Source organism: Rhinoderma darwinii, chromosome 2 (assembly GCF_050947455.1).
Source record: "Rhinoderma darwinii isolate aRhiDar2 chromosome 2, aRhiDar2.hap1, whole genome shotgun sequence".
Taxonomy (NCBI): domain Eukaryota; kingdom Metazoa; phylum Chordata; class Amphibia; order Anura; family Rhinodermatidae; genus Rhinoderma; species Rhinoderma darwinii.
Window position 1 is genome coordinate 431935166 of NC_134688.1, and position 21654 is coordinate 431956819.

At 41.8% G+C, this 21654-nt stretch overlaps 1 protein-coding gene across 4 annotated transcripts in view; it reads left to right on the forward strand.

The window, feature by feature from the left end:
- The first annotated feature begins 5707 nt into the window (after nt 1-5707).
- LOC142743546 (ankyrin repeat and SOCS box protein 9-like) overlaps nt 5708-21654 on the forward strand; it is a 40197-nt gene continuing 24250 nt past the window's right edge. The window contains exons 1-2 of one of the 4 annotated variants that reach the window (XM_075854425.1): nt 5708-5772; nt 6782-6916. In XM_075854425.1, coding sequence (XP_075710540.1) covers nt 5721-5772; nt 6782-6916 — 187 coding nt within the window. In that variant the 5' untranslated portion in view covers nt 5708-5720. Of the gene's footprint in view, nt 5773-6323; nt 6679-6765; nt 6917-21654 lie in introns of those variants that run through there. The other 3 variants (XM_075854424.1, XM_075854426.1, XM_075854427.1) reach the window with 3 other exon arrangements.

Sequence of the window (21654 nt, forward strand, 5' to 3'; positions counted from 1 at the left end):
ATAACTTGCTCAAAAATGATCGTTTTTCAAAATAAAAACCACTTTTGTTATCTACATTACAGCTCTAATCAGATTATGTAGGAGATAGGGCACTTATAATGTGGTGACAGAGCCTCTTTAAGGATATGTTCACACATGGCAGACATGTTGCACAAATTTCTGAAAATTTCTTACAAGTCCCATTAGAATGACTGGAAAAGTCACAGAAATGTCTGCAATAAATTGACTTACCTTAACCACTTCCCAACATCTGCCGTATATATACGGCGCACGCCGGGTGGGGGAATATGGAGCGGGCTCACGGGCTGAGACCGCTCCATAGAGCGAGTGTGTCGGCTGTGTGTTACAGCCGACACTTCCGGGTAACGAGCGGGATCCCGTTCGAGCGCGATCCTGCTTGTTTAACCCGTTAAATTCCGCTTTCATTTGCGATCGCGGCATTTAAATTACTAAAAACAGGGGGGCGACCCCCTGTAATGTCCCAACGTCCCCCCCCCCCGAGGCAAGATCGGGGAAGTCGTTGGTTGGCACGGCTGCCTGGGGGCCTGACGAAGTCCGCCAGCTAGTTCCGCCATCTTATCTTAGTACTCCTATGAACCGCTTCATAGGAAACTGTCAGAATCGCGATATACTGCAATACATTAGTATTGCAGTATATCGTGCAAGCGATCGAACGATCGCTGGTTAAAGTCCCCTAGGGGGACAAGTAAAAAAACAGTAAAATAAAGTTTTTTTAACAAATAAAAAAAAAGAACAAAATTAAAAGCTAAAAAAAACAACCTTTTCCCATTTTCCCTCAAGCACAATGTAAAAAAAATAAAAAGCTAACATAACTGGTATCAATGCGTCCGTAAAAGTCTGAACTATTACAATATATCATTATTTAGTCCGCACGGTGAACGACGTAAAAAATAAAACATTAAAAACATCAGAATGGCTGTTTTTTGGTCCCTTCTTCTCCGACAAAAAATGAAATAAAAGCTGATCAAAAAGTCTCACATACCCCAAAATGGTACCAATATAAACTGCAGCTCACCCCGCAAAAAATAAGCCCTCACACGGCTAAATCAACAGAAAAATAAAAACGTTATGGCTCTCAGAATGTGGCGACAAAACAAAAATTTTATTTTTAACAATCAGTTTTTTCCTTGTAAAAGTAGTAAAACATAAAGAAAATTATATTAATTTGGTATCGCTGTAATCATTTTTTCACCCTTAGAACGCCGTAAAAACAAAACCACCCAAAAGGTTGAGGAATCGCTGTTTTTTTCCTATTCCACCCCACATATATTTTTTTTCTCGTTACCCACTCCATTATATGGTACAAAAAATGGTGCTGTAAAAATCTACAATTCGTCCTGCAAAAAAGAAGCCCTCATACGGCAATATTGATGGAAAAATAAAAGAGTTATGGCTTTTGGAAGGTGGGGAGGAAAAAACAAAAGTGAAAATCCGAAAAATGGCTGCGGAGGGAAGGGGTTAAATATGTTAACCAGTGATAATAGTATTTTTTTGCCAGAAATATGCTGTTTACTATAGACTCCAATACCTATGACAGTATTGTGAAAAATACCATATCTCAGACTACAATAGACTATACATTTGCTGCATGATACAATACAAATTTGTAACATAGTGTCATCTGTTATAGCTCATTCACAAGTTTTATATTGAACCCCTATGTAATGGAGTGCCAAGTAATGCAACCACAACACCATGCCAGCAGGGTGGCAGAGCAAAGCAGTAATACAACTATTAGTCCCTGGCAAGAAAGTTGTCTAAATCAAGAGAACATCATTTTTTCCAAATTGATTCCCCATCTAGATTAGAACATACAAACTATTATGTATAAATTGTTGTATAGCACTGGGGTAGGGACATGTTTTGAGACATGAAAAAGTGTAATTGGGCACTTTGGGCAAAAAAAAAAGTAAAATGATATATTTAATAGAAAAACACTGTCAACTTATCAAGCGAGGGAACAGCAGGGACCGCGTTCCTGGCTGTATAACAGAACAGCCCATACACGGCACGTCACTAGTGACGTGCCGTCTACCAGGCAGATACTTTTAACAGTTTGACCACGTGATCGGTATATGGCTCGTAAACAGAGGGGGCAAAAGAGAGTGATGTCACCAGTCATGTGCCCATTGGCAGCACTGGGAAACGGGGCCAATTTTCATACATTAAGCACATAACAAATGTAATCACATTCAGAGGTTAAAAGCACTGACACATAAAATTGTTCACTCAGAAAACCCCTTTAATGAGATTAGGGAACAGACAAAAACCACGTGCATGTAACAGGTCATGTTGACAGGGTGACATCTGTGCATTAAATAGCGCGGTCATCTGTATGTGTAACACAACAATACCTTCTCCAATACTGAGAATCCTTGGAAATAAGACTTATCACCTGTGCAAGGAGAACTTTATCAACTGCTCAATAATGTAACCAAAAACGCGCATTTCACAATCCGTCAGCTTTAGCGCTACCTAACACTAGTACATAGATGTGATGTTAATACCACCGGGTGCGTGCTGCTGTAGAAGTCATGGTGATATCATCTATACGTTAACATGTGTCTGTGCTTATCTGCTGCTGCAGGGCAAGGACGAGGGATGGGAACGCCACTCAACTGTTGCACTCGTAACAGGTTTTATAGTGTTATCCTATGAATATTATTATGTCACATATATATATTTACAGAGCTCTTGTGTATTCATTGTCCCTCTGGGAGGCAATTATTGACAGAATGAGCTTGCAGGGTAATACCTTGTCACCTGTCTGCCTCCTCTCTTGTTTGTTTTTATATTGCATTTTAACCGTTAAAATTCAGCTCACGATTCATTGAATTTAATGTTTTGTAGACACACAGACCATAGAGTATATATGCACAAAAAGTGCAGACAAAAATAAAATAGGTGGAATCAACCATATCGCCGGCACTGGAAAAATGAAATCTTTTTGGTTGCATTGTTCTTACCCCAATAATGACGATCACACGGATGGCGCCATGTTCCTATAGCTTAGGGTCTTGACATTGTACCAATTAACAAGCACAAATTGCACTTTATGTTTGTACTACTATGCCATCCTTTGCAATTTATTTACACTGTATTAACTTGACTTAGGCACGTCCCTGTGATGTGCCCAACAATATTTTGAGTGTGACTCTTCATTGTTTTTCATTTATGATATATTGAATAAGGATGAATTGTACTAAGTGGCGTTTTCTTTAAAAATTTTAGCATGTTCTGGGTGTGACGTTTTTTCTAGTGTTTTTCTAGTGCTTCTCTATAGGACTTCAAAAACACCAGAAAAAAAGCATGTACAAAAGGACACTAAGGGCATGGCCCCACGTGGTGGTTTTCTTCCGCAGCTGTCCGCATCAATGCCGCACAGAATCTGCGTTGCAGATTCTGTGGCGGATCTGCCCAAAATGGGCATTATATTGATGCGGACTAGCTGCTGCGTATTGCGGTGAAAGTACTTCCCTTCTCTCTATCAGTGCAGGATAGAGAGAAGGGACAGCACTTTCCCTAGTGAAAGTAAAAGAATTTCATACTTACCGGCCGTTGTCTTGGTGACGTGTCCCTCTTTCGGCATCCAGCCCGACCTCCCTGGATGACGCGGCAGTCCATGTGACCTCTGCAGCCTGTGATTGGCTGCAGCCGTCACTTAGACTGAAACGTCATCCTGGGAAGCCGGACTGGAGAAAGAAGCAGGGAGTTCTCGGTAAGTATGAACTTCTATTTTTTTTACAGGTTGCTGTATATTGGGATCGGTAGTCACTGTCCAGGGTGCTGAAACAGTTACTGCCGATCGCTTAACTCTTTCAGCACCCCGGACAGTGACTATTTACTGACGTCGCCTAGCAACGCTCCCGTAATTACGGGTGCACACACGTAGTCACCTGTAATTACGGGAGCCACATTGACTTCCTCAGTCTGGCTGTAGACCTAGAAATACATAGGTCCAGCCAGAATGAAGAAATGTCATGTTAAAAAAGCAATACGCATCCGCAGCACACATAACATGTACATGACATCTGCGGACTTCATTGCGGAATTTAGAATCTCCATTGAAGTCAATGGAGAACTTCCGCAATGAGTCCGCAACCAGTCCGCCACTGGTCCGCAACATCCATTGTATGCTGCGGAAACCAAATTCCGCACCGCAGCCTATGCTCTGCAGCGGAATTTTCCGCCTTGTCTAAACTAAGCCTACTAAAAAGAAGTGGAAGGCAATGGAGAAACGGGTCCGCTGCGGATTAACGCTGTGGAGTGTCCGCAGCGGAATTCCAGAGCAATTCCGCCACGTGGAGCTTTGCCCTAAATAAAAAAACTGCATCAAAATAACCAGAAAACGTGTTTTTTTTTTACAATAAGCAAAAGTTATTTAATTGAATACACTTCATTGTGTTTTCGTTCTGTAGCATTTGTTTAATCCCATACTGCAGTACTGTATATAAAAACTTCTGAAATCTGCAGCTGGTTCCTCATCACTCTTTTGGTCACATATTTATTTATGTATTTCATATTGCTTATATAGCCCCAAAAATATTCTGCAGCGTTGTACAGAGGATGTTTTTAGAGTGTGGGAGGAAACTCATGCAAACACAGGAAGAATAACTCTATGCAGATGTTGTCTGTGGTTGGATTCAAGCTCACGACCTCAGTGCTGCAAGGACACAGTGCCACCATGCTGCCCCACATGTTACCCATGTCCACTTTATCCATTTATTCCTCCATTGTTTTTTGCGCGTCGTTTTTACGGAATTCACTGTGCAGTTAAAACAACTTGTTAGCTTTATTCTGTGGGTCAATACGATTATGCGATACCAAATATATATAGTTTTTTCTATAAGTGTAAAAAATTTATTTTGTGTCGCCAAATTCCGAGAGCCATAACTTTTTTATTTTTCCATCGATTAAGTGGTATGAGGGCTTATTGTTTGCGGGATAAGCTGTCGTTTTTAATAATACCATTTTGGTGGTTTTTTTTTACGGCGTTCGCCGTGCGGGTTAAATAATGATATATTGTAATAGTTCAGACTTTTACGGATGCAGCGATACCAATTATGTTTGTTTTATTATTTTTTTACTATGCTCTAGGGGGAAAATAGGAAAAGGTTTTTTTTTTTTACTTTTAATTAAAATTGTATTTATTTAATTTTTTTTATTTAACAAATTTTTACTTTTTTTTTAGTCCCCCTAGGGGACTTCAACCAGCGATCGTTATATATATTGCAGTATATTGTGATTCTGACAGGCTTCTATTAAGTCCTGCCGGAGGCAGGGCTTGATAGGAGCACAAAGATGGTGGACCTGGGGACCTTCATTAAACCCCCAGGCAGCCATAGCAACCATCGCCCCTCCCCCCCACGATTGCGCTGCTGGGGGCGCGATGAGCTGTTAGTGGGGGGCGCCCCCTCTTTCTAACGATTTAAATGCTGCGGTCGGTATTGACCACAACATTTAACGAGTTAAACGAGCGGGATCGCGCTCGAGCGCGATGCCGCTCATTACTCTGAAGTGCCGACACCAGCATCGTATGGAGTGGGTTCACTCCGTGAGCCCGTTCCATACTTCCCCTACCCGACTTTGGCGTATGGATACGTCAAATATCGGGAAGGGGTTAAGTACATAACATGAGAAAATAAAAACTTGTACAATAACATGGTCTTAATAAATGACAGACTGGTACAGAGGGAGAGATGACATTGCCCATGAGGGCTTACAATCTACAAGGGAAGGACGGAGAAGACAGTAGGTGATGGTAGAAGTTCTTCATCCGATAGAGTAGTGGCAGCAGGGTTATTGTAGGTTGTAAGCTTTTCTAAATAGATGGGTTTTCAAGTTTTTGAAGGTTTGGATGGTGGTAAAGAGTCTGATGTGTTGGAGTAGCGAATTTATAGGAGTTTCCTCTATATTATAAATATACAGCAACAGCAGTAAGTTTCCAATATAAGCTTAAACCATTATGGGACTTTATTTTTTAGGTCATGTCCCCATTCTGTTCCTGACTGGGATCATCGACACTGCGGAAGTGCTGTGTTATATACACATATATACCCATACAGAACCGTGTACAATATAATCAGCGCTTCCATAAACTGTGTGTGTGTATGAATAGATGTGGTACATCCATACATCTGTGGACCCCAAGATTATAAACCACATTGGGACATTATGTAAATGACATTACCAGTTTACAGTACAGTACCATAACATGTTGTGCTCAAATGTGACCAAAAAAATCTCTAGAAACCCTTTTGTAAATTTCCTACACGTCCGTCTCATGTAATTCTGTATGTATGGATGCTGTCAGGATGGCAGTGTACTTTTTGTATTAAGCCGCAGAGTTAAGCATGTTTTTTTACCTCCTGTCTAAGTTCCTCAGGCGTTTTTATTTTCTGCTGAAGTTGCCTAACTGGATTACTGTGTCTCACCCCCTCCCTCTTCTCTCACACTTTTTTTTTGCAAAGATATATTTTTCATTGAAAGCGAGTGCATGCCAGTTATATTCTCCGGATGATTGGCCGTGGTTTTGTAAAGGATGTGACATCAATGCAGCTTTTTGTGTGTGAACTGCCTGGATTTCCATAAAGTTTGGGACTGATTGATAGAGGGATGATTTTCTTATTGCGGAGTGTCTGCTCTCAGGTTACACAGGTATTACTGAGCTCTGCACACAGCTATGATCTGCATCTTCCCACAGGACTCCACTAATGTCATACTGTACATCACTCATGTAACCAGGCGCTTATATTCTCAGGGGAACCTGGACTCGCAAGGTGGGTGTCACAAAGATCTTATTCTAAACTGAGGATGGAGTCTGAAGGTGGTGGACGCTCTCGGGATGACAGAGGTCACTCACCGGTAACGTACGTCTCAAACCCTCTGATGAGTGGTAAGTATATTTTACATCAGGTGTATAATTGATGGGAATATAATAAACCGGCAGTTCATATAGTCATATTGTCCCATTAACTTTTATCAATTACAACTGCGTGGACCGTTTTCTACTGTAAAGCTGCTTCGTAGTAATGCAGAAACTATTGTCCAAAAAAAAATAGCGATCGGGGTGTTTTTATTTTTAATTTGTTTCTACAGCACGCTGCGTGTGTGGTTTTCCATGTGGATGTTTGTATTGTTGTTTTGTTAAGAATATATACTATGACTGACATGAAAAAAAGTAAAATAACTTCTTGATCTGTTCAATAATTCTACAGTGTATCGACTCGGCCCTATTATGGATCCATAATATGGTATCTATAGAAAACTATGGGACCATACTGAGTCTCCATATGTCTCTGATTTCTCAAATCGCATGTCACGTTATTTCGATAATTCTCCCCTAGAAGCATTACTTTCAGGGGGGAATAATTTGTATATTGCGGTACGTGGAGTCCCTACAGAACTATAGGGACTCTGTGCGCCACAGGCGTTGTCGTGTGTATAATGCCTAAGAGAATAGAATCATGATACTCTACATGCCCCACATATAATACTATGGTACTGAGCTTTACATCTTTAATTCCGCAGAACACTCCTATAAATTCTTACTACTCCTGATGGCAGGAGCCTGGCATGGGCATTTTTCTGCATAGTGCTCAGACAAGCTAAAATTGCTCATGTCGTTAAAACATACTAGTAAGGCCACGTTCAGACGTGGCAGAATTTTCCCGCTGCAAATGTTGCTGCAGATTCGCGGCAATTACGGAACTAATCTGCAGCAACATTTGCATATTCGACTTGAAATTCAGACATTGGTATCACAGCGAACTTGCCGCAGATTTCAGTTTTTGCATTGCAAAGGCTGAAATCCGCAGTAAAATTACACTGCTTCTCCGCAACAAAATTTGCGGGCTGCGGAGTGAAAATTCTGCACCGCAGCCTAAATTCCACATAGTTATTTTGCGCAATGTCTGAATTAAGTTACCTAAAAATGTATAGGAACCAATGTAAAAAATGACTGCTGCAGATTTCCATTGCGGACTGTCCGCAGCGTAATTCAACAGCAATTCCGCCATTTCTGAATCTGCCCTTAAGATGCTCTTGGTGATTCAGCCTGCCTGGGTACAGTGGTGTGCGCTGTCAATACCCCGGGCAAAACGATGTTCTTCAGTTTGTAGTTTGAAGCTCCTTTAAAAGAAAACACAAGGCACAACTGGTACACCGGAGCAAATGTATTACATTGAAACGTATGACATTTTGATGTGTCGGGGGGTGGGGGGGGGGGGGGGGTTTGCTACTTATTTGTTAACCTAAAGTGCTTAATGTCAGAAGATTTTAAAATAAAAAATGAAAAACGAAACCAATTAAAAAATATAATATTTTTTTTTTTAAGATGTCAATGAATATATGAATGACGTGCAGCAGTTTTAATAAATATGGAGGCTTGTGGCAGACCCCCAAAAGGGATTGTCAAAACCAGACAACCACTATAATAACAGTAATATTAACAACTATAATAATAATCTAATAAAAATCATATCATAAGCCTTTTTAAATATATATATATATATATATATATATATATATATATATATATTTAAAAAATACAATTTCGAAGTAACTTTTTTTGTGCCAATTGGTCTGTTTCCCCCTAAATCCTGTGACAGCAGGCAGAAAGGAGCATTGAAGCTCAGTGCATTCATGAGGGTATTGGAGCCAGATTCTCACTGAGCGGTTTGTACACAAGCCAAAACACCTCTGGGACAGAAAACATTCAACGCTAGCTCATCCGACAGGAAAACTACTGGTTATCGGGAGCCCTGAGTGACAGAAAATAGCTGTTGTTTTAGTCAGAGCTGGAAACTTTGGACTCAATTCTTGAGTCATCTGCGTTTTTCATTAACTTGAAAACTGGAATTAAAACCAAGTCTTTTCAGGTCAGGGAAATGTAAAATAGGGAATAGGACATTAACAGTAAATCATAAGTACCACAAAAACATATTGTAGCAATCTACAATATGCACACAAAGAAAAAGAGATAATCAAATAAATTTCATATGTAGAACATATTTAAGGTTTAAACAGGACACACATTTTAGTTATAAACGGTAGCACCGCAAAATCATCTCTACTTTTACGGTTCCTTAACCCTTTCAGGACGCAGCCTGTTTTGGCCTTGTGGACCCAGCCGATTTTTTTAAATTTGACATATGTTACTTTATGTGGTAATAACTTTGGAATGCTTTTACCTATCCAAGCAATTCTGAGACTGTTTTCTTGTGACATATTGTACTTTATGATAGTGGAAAAATTTGGTCGCTAAATTCAGTATTTATTTGTGAAAAACACCAAGATTTAGAGAAAATTTTCAAAAATTAGCTTTTTCTAAATTTAAATGTATCTGCTTGTAAAACAGATAGTAATACCACACTAAATAGTTACTAGTTAACATTTCCCATATGTCTTCTTTATGTTGTATTGTATTTTTGAACATCCTTTTATTTTTCTAGGCCGTTACAAGGATTATAAGTTTATCAGCAATTTCTCAAATTTTCAAGAAAATGTACAAAACCTAAGTTTTTTTTATGGACCAGTTTAGTTTTGAAATGACTTTGAGGGCCTTATATATTAGAAACCCCCATTAAAAAAAACCATTTTAAAAACTGCACCCCTCAAAACAGCATTCAGAAATTTTCTTAACCCTTTAGGTGTTTCACAGGAATTAAAGTAATGTAGAGGTGAAATTTACAAATTTCATTTTTTTTTGCAGAAATTAATTTGTAATAAAATAATTTTTGTACCACAGAAGGTTTTACTCGAGAAATGCAGCTCAATATTTATTGCCCAGATTCTGCACTTTTTATAAATATCCCACACGTAGCCCTAGTGTGATAATTGACTGAAACACCGGCCTCAGACGCAAAGGAGCACCTAGTGGATTTTTTTGTCCTGTTATAAAATGTAAATGTAAAATGTCATAATATGCTGTTATTAAAAATATTACAACATACTGTACATGCTTTTATATGGGCAGTAGCACACCACGGTCTGTGTCTGCATAATGATATAGCCCATAGATGCATCCTGTTCTGCAGCATCTATGAGCTAACCATGCAAAAAATCTGGTGCTGGGCCACTTGGTTCCATCTCCCACAGCACATGACCCAGCAAATGCTCTTCATCAGATCCTATCTCCAGTGTATAAAGACTGCAAGGTCATATCACATGCGGGTGCAGGGCTGTGTGCAAAGACATTAGGAAGAAAACCACTTTAAACTGGAGCTCTTGTTTCGATTCACTATAAAATAAAAATTCTATGTATGAATTACCATTTCCTTACATGTTTATATGGTTATAATTGCTCCTTTAATAGCAGGATCATTTTGATAATAAGCTACAGAGCTGCAGCAAAGTTTAAATACCTCGCCAGCAAAATGTCAGCCTTTTGTTACGGGCCTTAATTTTCTAAATACACTGCAGACATAGGTGACTCTGCTGATGTGTTGTACTTTATCTGCAGAGTTACTAGAGAACAGCCTGCCATAAGACACTGGCATTTCGCTGATGGATCCTGAAGGACCAGGGACATACAGCTCCGTCATAGGAAAGTTGCCGCCAATAAAACCCCAGAAAAGCAAATTTTTTAATTCGATCATCTCTACTTTTTGTTTGTATATAGTTTGAAGTTGGGTGAACAATATGTTTGTTTTTTCATGAGACTTTTATTTAACAATATATCATGTAAAATGTAAAATGTGTAACATACTGAAATAACATTCAAATAAAACCATACATGTGTCAAGTAGGAAAACAAACACCAAAGCAACTCTGCAGCCACAGACCTTGGCTAGTAGGGTCTTTCCATACACTTAGGCCCCATGCACACGACTGTAAAATCGCCCGTAATTACGGACCGTAATCACGGTCCGTAATTACGGGCCCATTCATTTCTATGTCCGACGGACACCTTCCCGTATGTCTACGGGAGGGTGTCCGTGCTGTAGAAACCTTCTGAAAAAGTATGACATGTCTTATTTTTTTATTTTACGGACCGTCCTCCTATACTTTATAATGGAAGCATGGCCCATAAAAATGGCCGGCTGTCCGCGGCCGGCCGTGGCTGTAATTACGGGCACGGTCGTGTGCATGTAGCCTTAGGGCTTATTTACATGACTGTAGTATCCGTCACACGGACGCATATATTTTAGTGGGGCCGTTCATACGACTGCTCTTTTAACAGATCGTGTGAATGGTCCGTACAAAAATAAGACGATTCCTATTTTCTTCCATTTTCATAGCCCCCTTAATAGACTAAAGTCTATGAGGGATCCATGAAAACGGATCCCGCACGGGTGTAACTCGGACGTGAAAAACTGCCTTTTTTGATGTCCAAGTTTGCACTCGGTCGTGTGAATCTAGAATCAGATCAATGTAGATAAGTAATTTAGCGTCATGTCATAGGCATGTGTTGGCGTGATCAAAAGTTTATTAATCTAATTTTATTTTAAGAACATTTTATAAAAAATAACATGACAGTTGGCAAGAAACGTTCTCCTTCTCTGCTCCCAACGCAGTGCCAATCCAGCATTTGGCACAAACTTTGTTGCCTTGGATACATAGCCTAATAGCTACAAAAATGCAAATAGAGTTGCCATACAGTGGCATAACTATAGGCGTCGCAGTTGCGACCTGGCCCCGAAGCCAGGGGGGCCCGCACCTCCCCGCACCACATCTATATAAAGTTACTATAGTAACTGGGGCCCATGTAATAAACTACATGGGACCAATTACTATAGTAACTGACAGTAAACTTACCCTCCTCGTTTCGGAGCGCAGCGGAGGTCCTGACGTCTCTTTGCATCATGACGTTGCAATGTTGTCCATCTCGCATGACAACGCAACGCTGGGGGGGGGTTAGTGTTAGCCTTTTTACTGGCTAACATTAAAGCCCCGCCTTAGTAATGGCTGCTGTCAATTGGCCATTACTAAGGCGGTAGTAATAAAGTTTAAAAAAATACAAAGACATAGAAAAATATTTTATTGAAATAAAAAGAAACACATAACCCTCATTAACCATTTTATTGACAATATAAAAAATGCCGCCATCAAAGTAACCCTCGAATCCGAAGTAGTCCAACATCCGAACCTGTAAAAAAACACAAACACAAAAAAAAATGAGTAACACATAAAAAAAGCAAAACAATTATTATTCTTACCTTTCCTGGGTCCAGCGCTGGAGCCGCAATGTCAGCGAGCTGGGCCCTATATCTAATCCTATCTGATACTCACACATATACATACACCCACACACATTTTTTTTGGGGGGACATATGTATTGCGGCTATGTCCCACAGTTCCTTCACCGGAGCGACGGGAGAATGACCAGACATCGGCTCCAGCCATGCCAGTACTCAGCAGCAGTCCTGGCACGGCTGGAGGCGATGTCTGGTCATTCTCCCGTCGCTCCGGTGAAGGAACTGCGGAAGTAAGTGAATAATGCTGTGAATAAAGCTGGGCATGAATGAAGAGAATTGTATGACGCTGATTGGTCAGCGTCATACACTTTTCTTTACAAGGCCCACTTGGTGAAACGGAAAAAAAAACGCCCAGTTGGGTATTTTAGAAAAAATGTGCATAAATTTAAAGATGATCAGAACTTTGTCACTAATAAACGTTTTTTTTTTTTAAAACAAACCAAACAGTAGTTACCTACAACAAAGCGAAAAAGAGAAGTATAACTGGTGACAGAGCCTCTTTAAGCAGGATTTTGTGAATAGAAGTTTAGGTGAAGAACTTCTTCAAGTGCGATGCTTATCCTTGGACACAGTATTACATGCTAGTTATATCTGTCAGTGTTAACATCCAATCGCTAACACCGTGACTGCTGTTAGACGTGCTAATAGTATATGTGCTTTAGGTCTCATTGACATGAGCCTATTGCTGCCTGTTTGAAAGTTCTGAAAATGAAGTCAATGTGATGGTATGTTCACACGGGCTATTTTCGACCTGTAAACGGCCGAAAAACTGCCGAAAAATCGGAAGCAGAACGCCTCCAAACATCTGCCCATTGATTGCAATGGGAAAAACGGCATTCTATTCTGATGGGCCGTTTTTTTACGCAGCCGTTTTGAAAAACGGGCGCGTAAAAAAACAGCCACCAAAAAGAAGTGCAGGACACTTCTTGGGACGTTTTTGGAGCCGTTTTTCATTGACTCTATTGAAAACAGCTCCAAAAACGGCCGTAAAAAACGCCACAAAAATCGCGAGTGGCTTAAAAAACATGTGAAAATCAGGAGCTGTTTTCCCTTGAAAACAGCTCCGTATTTTCAGACGTTTTTGACTCAGCGTGTATCAGTTAGCATGGCTGTATACTTGTATATCCATGTACTACGACAGGTGCCAGAATATTTAATGTTTAAACATTACGGAGCTGAACTTTTTTCTCACTCGAGCTGATTATTCCATGCCAGAACAAGTCTGAACTCGTTACTCTATAATAAGCTTGAAGTAGTGCAAATTCAAGGACATAAAAAAATCCATATCAAGTTCTCTGCTTAAAATCACAATTAGGGCCTGTTCACATCCTCGTCGGGCTTCCAATCATGGGTTCTGTTCGACCTTTCCGTTGGAGGAACTAATGAACACAAACCATGGCTTCAGTTTGCATTACCATTGATTTCAGTGGTAATGCTGCCGTTGCAATTGGTTTCCGTTTGTTTCATTTCCGTTTGTTTCATTTCCGTAAGATTTCTGTATTTTTAGCAGAAACAATAGCATAGTCTCCTAGTTGAATTCAATGATAATGCAAACGGAAGCGATGGTTTTCGTTTGGCTTTCCGTTCATTGGTTCCCTCGACAGAAAGGTCGAACAGAACCCATGAACGGAAGCCCAGTGCTGATGTGAACACAGCCTAACAATATTTTTTCACCTCAAGCAGCTATACCCACCCATGTGTGCAGGGTCTGGATTATAGGGAGGGCACCTGCCCGAGGTCTCCACCAAGCACCCTCTATCTATCTTGCATTTTCTAGTTTCAACCCTGGTAGTGCCTGTTTTAATGGGTAGTGTATACACTGCTCGTGTCTGGGCCCTCCATCCTTCATCAAAACAAGGAATGCCTTATGACTATATGGTGATCTTATCAAAGTGGTAGACATATCCGTGAAGCTCTCTCTTTGAAGTTTAAAGGGATTCATTGACTTGACTAACTCCCATAGAATTTAGTGGAGGAGGCCAGCCGTAACTGAGGCAACCTCTTCTATATGTAGCTGCAATAAGGGGTCTAGCGGTCCCGTTCTAGAAGGGGGATAAGAGCCCCCATCAAAGTTTTTGACCAGATGCCTCCACCAACCTTAATCCAGCCCTGCTCATGTTGCAACCCTTCATGGCACATCCACTGTACTGACTACCACTGATCATTCTCCAATCCCCCATCCACAGAAATTGTAATGCTGCTGAGATTGCTTTTACCATATACATCATAGCAGTGTTTCACTTTGGTGAAAAAAACTGATTCTAGAAGGTACCGTACCCCACTCCAAGAATCGATTTATAAAATTGTGGTTGAAAGAATAGTGGATTAGCATACATATCCCCCATAGCCATATTGTAGGTTAGACGCTCTTCAAATAATATAAATCCTTTTGACATCTTGATAGAATGGATTTTCATCTTTTATGCAATAAACCAAATCTGAAAATGCAAATAGATATAACCTTTCAATCAACTATCCAGCCACCATGTTTTGTGCCAGTCAGCTGAGAAGGGATAGTTCTGAAGTAGCACATGAATATGCACCTCCAGTCCTTCACCGCTATGTGAGTGACAATGGCCGAAAGGCACAAGAGCTGCAGGTCCAGAGTTATTTGGACTCATACACATATGGGTTAGGTCTAATGCACACGACTGTAGGGATTTTGCAGTCCGCAAAAACCCTTCCATAGTGCATCCGTGTGTCATCAGTATTCACAGATCCGCCCAAAAAAATGCAGGGACAGTTATGCACAATGGGCGAGTCCGTGCCGCAAATACAGACTGTAAAATGAAATGTCCTGAGTTTTTATGGCCCGGACTCGTGGCCCCCACATGGATCAGGAAGCATTGCGGTCTTGTACATTAGGACAAATAAATTAATGGGTCCATGCAAAATTGCGGATAGCACGTGGACAAAAAAAACAAGGCCTTACTGCAGAGCAAACAGCACAGCTTTAAAATGTATAAACCAAAAAAGCGAAGAAAGGATGCAAATAGCAATTTAGGAGTATCAAAAAGTATGACAAAATCTTTATTTGACAAAAATACAAGAACACATATATAATTAAAAAGGTCCACGGACTCACTAAAACAGGCAAATCACAAGCTCAGATACATATACAAATAACCAGTAGTACGACATAGAAATATTTTTTATATAACACATAATGGAATGGTTACAATACATTATACAGGCCCATAACATGAATTATATATAAACAATCATACTGACCCATAATAAAATGCAAATGTAGAGCAATAGGTTGCACCCCGATGCGCGTTTCGGCACACTTGCTTTTGTCTGATTTATTAGGAAGTACGATTTTAACTGATGTTTCTTTGTACTTTTTGTGCCAGGGTGGCTTTTCACTTCCTGTCTGTCTCTGATAGGACTACTTTTGGACCAATTTACTTAGAACAAAAGTAATAGAAAAAAAAATGAAGAAACACAACATTTTACCTGCTTTTAGAATAGGCAGATGTTCATAAAACACTTGTACTGGTGATGTTTTTATATTATTTCAACTCTTAAAATAGAACCAAGTGTTCTATACACAAAGGATGAACATTTCTTAAAATCAGAACCAATGTCTGTAAGCAGTAAGGGTATGTTCACACGATGTGTTTTCAGATGTAATTCGGGCCATTTACGCCTCGAATTACGCCTGAAAAAACGGCTCCATTACGCCTCCAAACATCTGCCCATTGCATGCAATGGGATTTACGGTGTTCTGTTCCCACGAGGCGTAATTTTACGCGTCGTTTTCAAAATACGGTGCGTAAAAAGACGCCACGTAAAAAGAAGTGCAGGTCATTTCTTGGGACGTTTTTGGAGGCGTTTTTCATTGACTCCATTGAAAAACAGCTCCAAAAACGGCCATAATATACGGCACGAAAAACGCGAGTTGCTACAAAAGCGTCTGAAAATCAGAAGCTGTTTTCGCTTGAAAACAGCTCCGTATTTTCAGACATTTTTGAGTCAGCGTGTGAACATACCCTTACTGTAAGTATTATACTACTAGTCATGGGGTGGTACACTACACTACAATATAATAAGATTATAAGAATATTCAACAACTACTACTAAAGTGATCTGCATATATGTCTCCAAACCATTAGAAAACCTAAAGGAAAGGTATCAACTTATTGTTTTAATAATGAAAATATACACTGAAACTTTTTTCTAATCTGATTTTTGTTTCTGATTGTATAAACTGTATACGGTATACTATTTTCATTTTTTTTTATATGATTATGTGGGCAGACATTTTTCTCTGAGTAGTGAGCTGCAACTCCAGGGATTTAGTTTACAGCAGGCACCTAGACAGAAAAATCAAAAAGGGTCAACGTCTCATTGTGGGCATGCACTGTATCATGGGCATGCACTGTATCATGTGCATGCAAGAGGTCAATATGTACGGAGGGGGAGGTGAGATGTTCCAAGTACTTATTGTCAATGCTGTGATTCTGTGTTATTTGCCTCCAGATGTATAATAAATGTGTTATCTTACATTGTAATTCTGCCCTCTGATCATAATGAGATGACCGCGTACCCTGTCCGCCATGTATACAGCACAAACTGAAGTCATCTTTACAAGACCGGAAGTGTCAGCCTATTTTTAACTGTGTCAGCGGCCACTGTCAAAAATGCAAACCCCATTCACATGCATTGTATTGTATTTTGTGTACTCAACAGTGTTGTGGTTAAGACTATCTGTCCCTGATCTAACACTTATAAATAAGGTTGTAATATAATAAATTACTTTATATAGCATGAAGAAAAACCCAGTTCAGGTTTGATATCTCAATTTCATATTAATAAGCTTAAAGGTTGAACATAATAAGTCAAAATAAATTTACAGGACTTTCCTCCTCACATTTAATCCATTCTCAAATCCTGTTGCCTTCAGCTAAAACGACAACTTTTGTATCCATCCCGACCTCATCACCCGGACTGGCAAAACACTAATCGAGGTCCTAAAAATTTCTCGCCTGGACTACTGTAACTCACTATTAAGTGCCATTCCAGTAAACAGACCTGCTCCACTTTTATCTATCATGAACGCAGTGTGATCTCTGTCTAGTGGTTATAATGACGCCGCTGCTCTCTGTTGATGATTACACTGGTTACCGCTTTCTTGCAGAATTGAATTCAAAACCCCTCTCCTAGTCTACAAAGCTCTCCACAATGCAGCACATTCATACATGTCCATACATGTCCACTCTCATCGCTCTTTACCAACCTACTCGTGCTAATCGCACATGAACAACGACTCTCATCCTCCCATATTACATCCTTTCACTCCCATCTGCAGGACCTCTTCTGTGCTGCACTCATTCTGTGAAATTCAGTGCCCCCCGCACCATCAGAATTGCTCCTAACATTCGCAGTTTTAAGCATGCCTTGAAAATGAATTTCTTTAAGGAGGCCTATGTTGTATAATTATAATCCATGGTCTATATAAAACCTGACCATGTCACAAATATCTCCCCTCCACTCTGCTATAATTAGGGAACGTTATAGGCCCGGCTAAAAATATGTGTTTTCCGGGCATGGTTAAACCTGCAGATATTGAGAATTAATCTGATTGTTTAGGGTAGCGTATTGCAGAGAACTGGTGCAGCACGAGAGAAGTCCTCAAGACGGGGGTGGTAGATTCAGGTTATGGAGGATGCTAGTCTTACATCTTTGGCAGAACGTAGAGCACAGGTAGAGAGGTAGACAGAGATGAGGGAGGAGATGTAAGAAGGAGCAGCACTGTGGAGAGCTTTGTGAATGAGAATTATACATTTGAATTGCATTCTAAAGTGAATGAGCAACCAGTGCAGTAATTAGCCCAGGTTGAGGCGTTGGTGTAGCGGTTGGACAGAAAGATGAGCCTAATGTAAAGGATCTGCCAGACGCAACTTCTGTGTCGACGCCCATAGGTAATCAGTCTGCACCTGCTTCTATGTTTGTGAGACTGACTCCATCTTCCACCACCCAGGATGGCAGGCTTAGGAGTGGGAGAGCCTATCACAGCCTGGCCAGACGGAGCTAGCTCCCGCCCTCTGTCTATTTATACCTGCCTTTCCTGTTCCTCCTTTGCTTGTGATTCTTCTCTGTTTGTTTCCTGGCCCTGCTGCAGCTTCTTGAACTACTTATCCTCTGCTTGTGATTGACCTTGGCTTTTCTGACCACTCTTCTGCTCTGCGTTTTTGTACCTCGCTCATCTCCTGTTTTTGACTCGGCTCATTCACCTCGCTTGTTGCTCACGGTGTTCCCGTGGGCAACTTCCCCATTTCCCTGGCTTCTTTGTGCCCTTGTCTGTTTGTCTGTCGTGCACCTATTGAGTGTAGGGACCGTCGCCCAGTTGTACCCCATCGCCTAGGGCGGGTCGTTGCAAGTAGGCAGGGACTGAGTTGCGGGTAGATTAGGGCTCACTTGTCTGTTTCCCTACCCCGACATTACATAATCACAAGCCCATATACCTAGTCTACCCTGGTCCCTGACACTACTATGGACCCCCTTGAGACCCTGGCTCAGCAAATGCAGGGCCTCTCCCTACAGGTCCAGGCCCTGGCTCAGAGGGACAACCAGCCTGATGCTACCCTGGTAGTGCCCCTCACCTCACCTCTTGAACCCCACCTCAAGTTGCCTGACCGGTTCTCAGGGGACCGGAAGACTTTTTTCTCCTTTCGGGAGAGTTGTAGGCTCTATTTTCGCTTAAAGCCCCACTCCTCTGGTTCTGAGAGCCAGCGGGTGGGTATAATTATGTCCCGGCTCCAGGACGGGCCCCAAGAATGGGCCTTCTCCTTGGCTCCTGACGCCCCTGAACTTTCCTCCGTTGATCTTTTCTTTTCTGCTCTCGGGCTCATTTATGACGAGACTGACAAGACTGCCTTTGCCGAGAGTCAGCTGGTGACCTTACGTCAGGGTAAGAGACCTGTTGAGGAGTATTGTTCTGACTTTAGGAAGTGGTGCGTAGCTTCTCGGTGGAATGACCCTGCCTTAAGGTGCCAGTTTAGATTGGGTCTGTCGAACGCCCTGAAAGACCTGCTAGTTAGCTATCCCTCTTCTGACTCCCTAGATCAGGTTATGGCTTTAGCGGTACGACTTGACCGACGTCTCAGGGAACGACGACTTGAACGTGTTTGTGTTTTCTCTTCTGACTCCCGAGGTTCCGTTGCTTCGTTCTTCCACGGAAGACTCGGAGGTAACTATGCAACTCGGGGCCTCCGTGTCCCCGCAACAGCGTAGAGAGTTCCGCAGGAAGAATGGTCTCTGCTTCTACTGTAGAGATGACAAGCATCAAGTGAACAACTGTCCTAGGCGTAAGAATAAGCAGCCGGAAGAACTTCCGCGCCTAAGTGACCATCGGGGAGGTCACTTGGGCGCACAGGTATTTCCCGTAAATATCAAACGTAATAAAATCTTGCTTCCCTTTCAGGTCTCTTTTGGTGGTAGGTCTGCTACCGGCAGTGCCTTCGTGGATTCAGGGTCTTCTGCTAATATTATGTCTGTGGAATTTGCTATGTCTCTAGCTATGCCATTGATTGATTTGCCTAAACCTGTCCCGGTAGTGGGTATCGACTCCACTCCTCTTGCTAATGGTTATTTTACACAGTATACCTCTGTTTTTGAATTCCTTGTGGAATCCATGCATTTGGAGCAGTGCTCTGTACTGGTGATGCAGGGATTATCGTCCGATTTGGTTTTAGGCCTTCCCTGGTTGCAGTTGCATAATCCCACTTTTGACTGGAATACTGGGGATCTTACCAAATGGGGTAATGAATGCATGACGTCATGTTTTCCTGTTAATTCTATTTCTCTCCCTGAGGAGGTGAACACTCTACCTGAATTTGTTCAGGACTTCGCTGATGTTTTCTCTAAAGAGGCCTTCGAAGTGTTACCACCTCATAGAGAATATGATTGCGCAATTGAATTGGTACCAGGAGCTAAGCTCCCTAAGGGTAGGATATTTAATCTCTCTTGTCCCGAACGTGAAGCCATGAGAGAGTATATCCAGGAATGCCTGGCCAAGGGTTACATTCGCCCCTCTACTTCTCCGGTAGGTGCTGGCTTCTTCTTCGTAGGGAAGAAGGATGGTGGTCTTAGGCCATGCATTGACTACCGAAACTTGAATAAGGTCACTTTTAAGGAACCAGTATCCCCTTCCTTTGATTCCTGATCACTTCAATCAGGTTCAGGGGGCCCAATGGTTCTCTAAGTTTGATCTACGGGGGGCTTATAACCTTATCCGCATCAAAGAGGGGGATGAGTGGAAGACTGCGTTTAACACGCCCGAAGGTCATTTTGAATACCTCGTCATGCCCTTTGGGTTGTGTAATGCTCCCGCGGTCTTCCAGAATTTCATAAATGAGGTTTTAAGAGACTACCAGGGGGTATTTCTTGTAGTGTACCTTGATGACATACTTGTGTTTTCCAAGGACTGGTCCTCCCACATTGAGCATGTCAGGAAGGTGCTCCAGGCCCTTCAGGAAAACAAACTGTTTGCTAAGACCGAAAAATGTGTGTTTGGGGTGCAGGAGATACAGTTTTTAGGTCAAATCCTCACTCCTCATGAATTCTGCATGGACCCCGCCAAGGTCCAGGCTGTGGCGGAATGGGTCCAACCCGCCTCCCTGAAGGCGTTACAGTGCTTCCTGGGGTTAGCTAATTATTACAGGAGATTTATTGCTCACTTCTCGGTCATCGCTAAGCCTCTTACGGATCTCACTCGCAAAGGTGCTGATCTCCTCCACTGGCCTCCTGAGGCTGTCCAGGCTTTTGAGGTCCTTAAGAAGTGCTTTATCTCGGCCCCAGTGCTGGTTCAGCCCAACCAAATGGAGCCATTTATCGTGGAGGTTGACGCGTCCGAGGTGGGAGTGGGGGCTGTCTTGTCCCAGGGTACCAGGTCCCTCACCCATCTCCGCCCCTGTGCCTACTTCTCCAGGAAGTTTTCGCCCACTCAGAGTAACTATGATATTGGCAACCGCGAACTCTTAGCCATTAAATGGGCATTTGAAGAGTGGCACCACTTCCTGGAGGGGGCTAGGCACCAGGTAACGGTCCTTACCGACCACAAGAATCTGGTTTTCCTAGAATCTGCCCGGAGGCTAAACCCGAGACAAGCTCGATGGGCGTTATTTTTTACCAGATTCAACTTTTTGGTCACCTATAGGGCTGGGTCTAAAAATATTAAGGCTGATGCATTGTCGCGTAGCTTCATGGCCAGCCCTCCTTTAGAGGAAGATCCTGCTTGTGTTTTGCCTCCAGGTATAATCATTTCCTCTATTTATTCTGATTTAGTCTCTGAAATTGCGGCTGATCAAGGTTCAGCTCCCGGGAACCTTCCTGAGAACAAGCTGTTTGTTCCCCTGCAATTCCGGCTAAGGGTACTTAGGGAAAATCATGACTCCGCACTATCTGGCCATCCAGGCATCCTGGGTACCAA